General features: G+C 40.8%; 1 protein-coding gene across 5 annotated transcripts in view; it reads right to left on the bottom strand.

The window, feature by feature from the left end:
• Positions 1-6539: 6539 nt before the first annotated feature.
• Positions 6540-8906, bottom strand: part of kcnab2a (potassium voltage-gated channel subfamily A regulatory beta subunit 2a) — a 143634-nt gene continuing 141267 nt past the window's right edge. For all 5 annotated transcript variants that reach the window (XM_064966392.1, XM_064966393.1, XM_064966391.1 and 2 more), the window contains 2 exons: positions 7638-7726; positions 6540-7088 (listed from right to left, as the gene is read on the bottom strand). In XM_064966392.1, coding sequence (XP_064822464.1) covers positions 6999-7088; positions 7638-7726 — 179 coding nt within the window. In that variant the 3' untranslated portion in view covers positions 6540-6998. The remainder of the gene's footprint in view (positions 7089-7637; positions 7727-8906) is intronic.

Raw genomic sequence — 8906 nt, 5'->3', positions numbered from 1 at the left:
GAACATGAAATAACACAAAAAAACAGAAGACTTGAGCGTGCATAACTATTCACCCCTGCAAAGTCAATACTCTGTAGAGTCACCTTTTGCAGCAATTACAGCTGCAAGTCTCTTGGGGTATGTCTCTATAAGCTTGGCACATCTAGACACTGGGATTTTTGCCCATTCTTCAAGGCAAAACTGCTCCAGCTCCTTCAAGTTGGATGGATTTCGCTGGTATACAGCAATCTTTAAGTCATACCACAGATTCTCAATTGGATTGATGTCTGGGCTTTGACGAGGCCATTCCAAGACATGTAAATGTTTTCCCTGAAACCCCTCGAGTGTTGCTTTAGCATTATGCTAAAGATAATTATTTATTTCAGCTTTTATTTATTTCATCACATTCCCAGTGGGTCAGAAGTTTACATACACTCAATTAGTATTTGGTAGCATTGCCTTCAAATTGTTTAACTTGGGTCAAACATTTCGGGTAGCCTTCCATAAGCTTCCCACAATAATTTGGGCTCATTTTGGTCCATTCCTCTTGACAAAGCTGGTGTAACTGAGTCAGGTTTGTAGGCCTCCTTGCTCGCACACACCTTTTCAGTTCAACCCACACATTTTCTATAGGATTGAGGTCAGGGATTTGTGATGGCCAATCCAATACCTTGACTTTGTTGCCCGTAAGCAATTATGCCACAACTTTGGAAGTATGCTTGGGGTCATTGTCCATTTGGAAGACCCATTTGCGACCAAGCTTTAACTTCCTGAGTGATGTTTTGAGACGTTGCTTCAATATATCCACGTCATTTTAATTCCTCATGATGCCATCTATTTTGACGTGCACCAGTCCCTCGTGCAGCAAAGCAGCCCCTCAACATGATGCTGCCACCCCTATGCTTCATGGTTGGGATGGTATTCTTCGGCTTGCGAGCTTCACCATTTTCCCTCCAAACATAATGATGGTCATTATGGTCAAACAGTTCTATTTTTGTTTCATCAGACCAGAGGACATTTCTACAAAGAGTATGATTTTTGTCCCCAAACTGTAGTCTGGCTTTTTTATGGCAGTTTTGGAGCAGTGTCTTCTTCCTTGCTGAGCGGCCTTTTAGGTTATGTCGATATAGGACTCATTTTACTGTTGATATAGATACTTTTGTACCTGTTTCCTCCAGCATCTTCACAAGGTCCTTTGCTGTTGTTCTGGGATTGATTTGCACTTTTCAAACCAAAGTACGTTCATCTCTAGGAGACAGAAGGCGTCTCCTTCCTGAGCGGTATGACGGCTGCTTGGTCCCATGGTTTTTATACTTGCGTACTATTGTTTGTACTGATGAACGTGGTACCTTCAGGCGTTTGTAAATTGCTCTCAAGGATGAACCAGACGTGGAGGTCTACAATATGTTTTATGTGGTCTTGGCTCATTTCTTTTGAGTTACCCATGATATCAAGCAAAGAGGGCACTGAGTTTGAAGGTAGGCCTTGAAAAACATCCACAGGTACACCTCCAATTGCCTGAAATGATGTCAATCAGAAGCTTCTAAATCCATAACATTTTCTGGAATTTTCTAAGCTGTTTAAAGGCACAGTCAACTTAGTGTATGTAAACTTCTGACCCACTGGAATTGTGATACAGTGAAATATAAGTGAAATAATCTTTCTGCAAACAATTGTTGGAAAAATTACTTGTGTCGTGCACAAAGTAGATGTCCTAACCCACTTGCCAAAACTATAGTTTGTTAACAAGAAATTTGTGGTGGTTGAAAAATGAGTTTTAATGACTCCAACCTAAGTGTATGTAAACTTCCGACTTCAACTGTATATATACTGAGATCATGTGACACTTAGATTGCACACAGGTGGACTTGAACTAATTATGTGACTTCTGAAGGTAATTGGTTGCACCAGATCTTATTTAGGGGCGAAATACATATGCACGCACCACAAAAAAAAGAAGTCATTTCACTTCACCAATTTTGTCCATTACATGAAATCCAAATTAAAATCAATTTAAATTACAGGTTGTAATGCAACAAAATAGGAAAAACGCCAAGGGGGATGAATACTATTGAAAGGCACTGTAGAAATTTGGCATTTTTGTCAGAGCAATCACTATACAAATGTGTTTAGTTTTACATCATATAGTCATTTATACATTTGTATGTGATCTGCTCTTACAAAGCCATCAAAGGCAATACATCACCCATCAAAACCAATCCATGTATCTATATAGTGTAGGAGAAGATGATGAATCCATATCATACAATGTAAAGCACTTTGAGCACCTGAAAAAGTGCTTTATAAATCCAGTCCCGTATAATATGTCTATTGCAAGTTAATCTTGTTTAATCCGCTCAGATGTTCGTAGTCTGTCCACCAGAGATACATTTTCAGTAAATGCAGTAGTTATGTTTGATGTACAGTATATGAATTGACTTGTTATACACGTTGGTGCTATTGTGCTTTAATCTACTGTATGTTGACCAGTAGATTAACTACATTCTGTTCAGTACATTTGTTTACTACAGTGTTTGATTGGGCAATTTTGATCCATATCCTCAACGTTTAGTTCACCCCTTTGGATTGCAGTGAATCAGGAACCATATGACCTGAGCAGATAGTTGGCTCATCCCGGTAATATTATACAGTACTTTGTTTTTACATGTATAAAGTGCTCTTACATATATTTATATTTCTGTAGTATATATTGTATACAGGTCAAGACAATGGACAGGATTTTTTAATCAGGACACCCAGTTAATAACCCATAAGATAAAAACAATCAATGAATGAAACAAACACATTGAAGTGTTGTTTTTCAAATTCATATTTTTTTCATTGTCATTTTTATTAAAGACCGAACCTGTACATTTTGTCTAAATTCAGATTCAAGCACAGTGCAGTTAGCAATGCACGCAAATGAAAAGAATGAAAAGGCAGAGGTGATCACAACCATAACTATATACAAAAAGGTCAAAATATGTACATACAAGAGATAGACAATGCATACGCAATACAAATAAATTGCTTATTTTTGTCAATCTTTACATTGATGCAATATTAACAGAGGAAAATGCAGCACGGTGAAAGAAAGGCCAGAACATAAACAAATGATCGCTAACACACAGCATTCTGTGAGATGAGCGTCATTAATCTGCAGGTCTGATGTCATAGCGGTCGGAGCTGATAGTAACATCAATACTAAAATATGTTACAGTGGCTGTGTGGAGGGGGCACTGGACAGGGGATCAAAACACACTGGAACACAGAGACCCTAACCCTGCAATGATGAGTCTACTCACTAAATAGCCTGACTCACACACACACAGGTCCTTGACCACCAAGGGTGACAAGCAGGTACTCCTGATAGGCTTGAATGGACCAGGAGATGGTAGGAGCAGCCCAAGGAATGCCAGTTCTACTGTGGACACAATGCAGCAAACCTATACGGACAGTAGTTCATCCTGTGTGGTCTATCAAAGCTGTTTAAAGTCAAACACACTACTATATTCAGATCAAAGTGCAATAAAAATACATAGTGCTTTACTAGTACTCATACTGCTTTCCTAGCCCAATATGCCAGTAAGGAGCAAGCCAGAAAATTGATGAGCTCTGTGGTTCTCATCAACCTCTACAGGGCAGCCTAGAGGTGCACTCAACACCATTACAATTATTACCAGGCAAATCAGTGCACAGCTCTGTGCATGTACATGTCAAATTCAATTGATATTGTGACAAAGACCACCAAAATACGTCCATGGAAAACACTCATCGTTGTGGCAATGCCTTTGAGCTATTTTATTTATTAAACATTTGTGCTGAATATTTTTCAGTAATTTCCCTGCTGAAGACAATAAGACAGATAATCATGAACAAATATTAAATAGAGTTCTATTTTTTTGAGAAAACCACATTGGCCATTTCTACTAATTCACTCAGACATACATTGGCCTTTTCTACTAATTCACTCAGACACACATTGGCCTTTTCTACTAATTCACTCAGACACACATTGGCCTTTTCTACTAATTCACTCAGACATACATTGGCCTTTTCTACTAATTCACTCAGACATACATTGGCCTTTTCTACTAATTCACTCAGACACACATTGGCCTTTTTCTAACAGACATAATTGGCTTTTCTTTTTCACTCAGACATACATTGGCCTTTTCTACTAATTCACTCAGACATATATTGGCCTTTTCTACTAATTCACTCAGACATACATTGGCCTTTTCTACTAATTCACTCAGACATACATTGCCAGACACAGTAAATCAAATGTGCAGTTTATATTTAACTCATAGATGCTAAAAACAAAAGGAGCATTTGTTTCCACGATGCCAAGTATTTGTTCGACCAGAGGGTCTAGCAGAGCATACACACCTCTTCACTTTGCCCGAGAAGCATCCAAACCTCACCCACCATTACATTTTGTCATACTCACTGACACTACAGTACTATACAACTGTAATCATTGAATCTGAGAATGAGATGTTAGCGAGCATTCCTTATATTTCCACTTGTAAGCATGCCCTTGCTTGTCAGAATAATCCCCATAGGCTGGGGGACGAGGGCTCATGCTGGAGGATGTATGCATCACATGCTCTTCACTTTGTCTCACAGTAAGAGGACCCAACAGCTAGAGAGTGAATACTGATCCAGGGCAGCGCCAGATGTCTTCAGTGTGCAATGTATACGATTATTGAAAATGTATTGATTATCATCTGCCATCTGAAAATAAACGGATCATTCCATAAGTAGTGTACAATGCATGTGTACTGTATATGTGGGTATAAGCATAGAACAGCATGGTCAAGTGATTATGCTGTATACATGAAGAGTCCATAGATAATAAGCTAGATAGTACGCATTTTAAGTCGGTCGCTATACTCTTCCAACAAGCGACAAGACACTTAGATGTGTCGCTGAAAGAGATGTTGGAATATCTTTGGCTCAAGCCACGTGAAAATGTCTTGATTGGACATTGGACAGGTCCCCATCCACACATGAAAGAAAGACGTACACATGAAATATATCTTACTAACCAGGTATACAAACAAGTACACACATTCCCTGTTCCAAATCCCTGAGCTGCTAACACAAACCAGCCCTTTCTTCCTAGCAAGCCTCGCACGCATATGTCACACGACAGTCTTCACTCTGATTGGGCAGGAACAGCTGCCACTAAAACCAGTTAGTCAGAGTCTTTCCATATACCAGGGACTACTGTCTCAAGCCTTGTTCATAACTTGCGCCCGTTGTGCTGATCTTGTCCATGATCTGATTGTGTCCACATTTTCTGAAATGGATCTAAACATGGTATTAAAATGTGTCTCATATCCGTCTACTGTGTCCGCAGATTTCCTGGTCCCTCCCTGCATGCAAATTATTTGACAGTTATTCTTTCAAAATAATATGTATTCATTTTAAAACACATATTGATGCCGTAGGTCAATGTCACCAGTCAATGATGTTAAAAAGCAGAATAATGATAATTTAAATGGTTTCTCTTTTCAGATCTGTCTTGTAAGATATCCAGACACAATGCGTGAGTATTGAGTAGATCAGGAAGATCACAATGCGTCTTTTAGTCATCTACACCGGTCTGAAAATGTAGGCACAATAAGAATGTGGACAAGATCAGGACAAAGGATTTATATCCGAACGAGGCATAAACGGGGCTCAAGACCAGTCTGTGCCCTGACGGCCAATGGCAGCTATGGGCCTGCTGTCTCAGCCCAGCACAGCTCAAAATGAGCCTAAATAAGGCAACACACACACACACACATTGAGCACAATTTAGGTAATGTGCCATTTTCATGAGAATTTGCTCTAAAATGACTAATAAAGAGGTCTGTAAAACTGACTGAGTAGCACAATTAAGACCATTACGTCTGATGCAGTTACAGTAAAACTTCAGAAAGTAACACTGCCACACAAAGGTAAATACAGATACAGCCATCATTTTACATGGCCAATAATTAACCCTTTCTATGGCAATCAACTAGCCTGCTCAAGGTTCTTATTGACAGATGACAGGCCTGGCGCACGAGAGAAGCAGCGCTCAGAGCAGAGCTAAATCCTTCCACTAGGGGGCAGTCCTACACCCTGCTCCACCTGGCTGGTGCAGTTCGTGCAGCTCAGAGGTGGGACTCAGACTAGGGGTTAGTCTGCCTGGCAGAACCAGCACTGTGGAGACCAGATTGACTGAGGGGAACAGATAGGAAACTGAAACAGGAGAGGAGATTCTGATTCTACACTGAAATGACTGACCATGTGTGAGATGGTGTTAATTATTTCATCCTCTCACAATGTTCAACAACATCTCAATGACTGAACTGTACAATATTAAAGTGCTGATTGTTCTGCCTGCAAGAAGGCTAGTACACAGATTATGTAGACCACACAAATAAAACAGATGTTTAAGAGAAACTGTTATGGACATGTACAGGCAATTGGAAACAGAACTCCAAAAAACAAATGTGTTGCTATACATGTGCAACAGAGTATTTGTTGTATATTTGTATAAACTTAAATTCCATTGGTAAGCATTCAGTATTTAGATTTTATTCCACCAAAAATACAATTATATCTGTCTGCCAAGCAAGCGTGTGCTTTTTATTTTATTTTTTAGAAATAATATTTTCTTCGGTTTTTAAACTGCAGCTTCGGCTGAATTGTATGTATAACAGATTCATCTAGTTAACCCCCTGTTCCCTGTATTTTTTCTACCTATCCTTCCTTCCATTGCGGAGGTCACGTATCTATTTATCATCCTTTTCTTTTCCCTGTAAGTCTAAATGATGCTCCCCAGGGTGGCCGAGGTGGGGCCAGACTCATGCGCCGGGGTCTCATTCAGTAAAGCTCAAGCAAACAGAGGATCAGGCAAAGGTGGGGCATGGACCTGCGCTGCAGTCCTGGAGCAGTCCTGGAGCAGCCCTGGAGCAGTCCTGGAGCAGCCCTGGAGCAGTCCTGGAGCAGTCCTGGCTGACTGGCGCGGTGGCGAAGCGTTAGGAACGGTAGTCCTTTTTACTGTACGGCTTGTTCCCCAGGATGCTATCTACCTCGTGCGTAATGGAGGAGGATAGTTTGGGAAGAACCTGCAGGAGAAATTACAGATGCATTGAAGGAAACAGAGAAAGCAAGAGGTAGTGGTTCACTTGTAAAGATTACACATACTTTGTACCATTTGTATATATAGTACTGTATGTTGCCCCTGGTAATGTGGACATAACATTTGGAAACTAAATATCAAATGCACTGAGGGAGACCACACATATGCTGAACACACACATGCAAAAGCCCACGCCCACACACACCAAGTACAGCCGTTGCAGCTCTTGAACACAATGCCACACTGAATGTAGTACATAATAAATAAGAACACAGAAGGTTCTGATTCACAAATCCCACTTCGACTGAAATTTGAAATGTTTTGCTTTATAAAAAGGGCCATAAGGGAGAGCCATTTTAGGAATGTGACATCATTGTTATGGACTCGAAGGGGGTGGCATTTTGAACCAACATGTTGATTGATTATCAAAACTAATTGACCAATTATGCAAATCTACACACTTTCGCTTGCTCAGACACACCCACCTGGACCCTCACTGTGTGGTCTCACTTGGACCCTCACTGTGTGGTCTCACCTGTATTGCTCCTATATTCTCCATCAGCTGGTCGGTGCTGGATGCCCCCAATAAGACGGAGCTCACCCCTTCGTTTCGTAGGCACCACGCTGTAGGGGACAGGTAAACAGCAATATACTACACAAGTCTTTCTCTCCCACATAACCCTGTCCCTCCCCACCAGTGCCTCAAACATACTAAACACATACAGACCTCCTAACACAAACATGCTAGACACATATACTGTATAACACTGCCTCATACGTGTCACAAACACCTAATCATGTCTCTCCACAAAATATAACTACTAGACATGCACCCCAGATACAACACCACACAAAATAAACACAACCTACCCTTCCTGAACATACACACCCAGAACACAGCCCCACCTGTATTCACTAATCTTGATCTGGAGATGTGATATTGTCTAAAAGGATTAGTGTACTTCTGTATGGAGACCTTATGCCACTGTGTTCAAACACAGTGTGGGATTAGAACCTCCAGGCACACTGGTGATGATGAGACAGAGTCCACTTCCAGGAACAGATCTGACCCACCAAATCTCAGGCTTTCCCAGGATTTACCTTAAAAACCAAGGATCCTCAGGACAGGATGGGATGGGTTTAGTAGATTACATACAGTGGGGCAAAAAAGTATTTTGTCAGCCACCAATTGTGCAAGTTCTCCCACTTAAAAAGACGAGAGAGGCCTGTAATTTTCATCATAGGTACACTTCAACTATGACAGACAAAAATCCAGAAAATCACATTGTAGGATTTTTTATGAATTTATTTGCAAATTATGGTGGAAAATAAGTATTTTGTCACCTACAAACAAGCAGATTTCTGGCTCTCACAGACCTGTAACTTCTTCTTTGAGAGGCTCCTCTGTCCTCCACTCGTTACCTGTATTAATGGCACCTGTTTGAACTTTTATCAATATAAAAGACACCTGTCCACAACCTCAAATAGTCACACTCCAAACTCCACTATGGCTAAGACCAAAGAGCTGTCAAAGGACACCAGAAACAAAATTGTAGACCTGCACCAGGCTGGGAAGACTGAATCTGCAATAGGTAAGCAGCTTGGTTTGAAAAAATCAACTGTGGGAGAAATTATTAGGAAATGGAAGACATACAAGACCACTGATAATCTCCCTCGATCTGGGGCTCCACACAAGATCTCACCCCGTGGGGTCAAAATGATCACAAGAACGGTGAGCAAAAATCCCAGAACTACACGGGGGGACCTAGTGAATGACCTGCAGAGAGCTGGGACCAAAGTAACA

The sequence above is a fragment of the Oncorhynchus masou genome, chromosome 5 (genome assembly GCF_036934945.1).
Source record: "Oncorhynchus masou masou isolate Uvic2021 chromosome 5, UVic_Omas_1.1, whole genome shotgun sequence".
Classification (NCBI taxonomy): domain Eukaryota; kingdom Metazoa; phylum Chordata; class Actinopteri; order Salmoniformes; family Salmonidae; genus Oncorhynchus; species Oncorhynchus masou.
The sequence above is the reverse complement of the archived record's forward strand: the minus strand, read 5'-3'. Positions and strand labels throughout refer to the sequence as shown.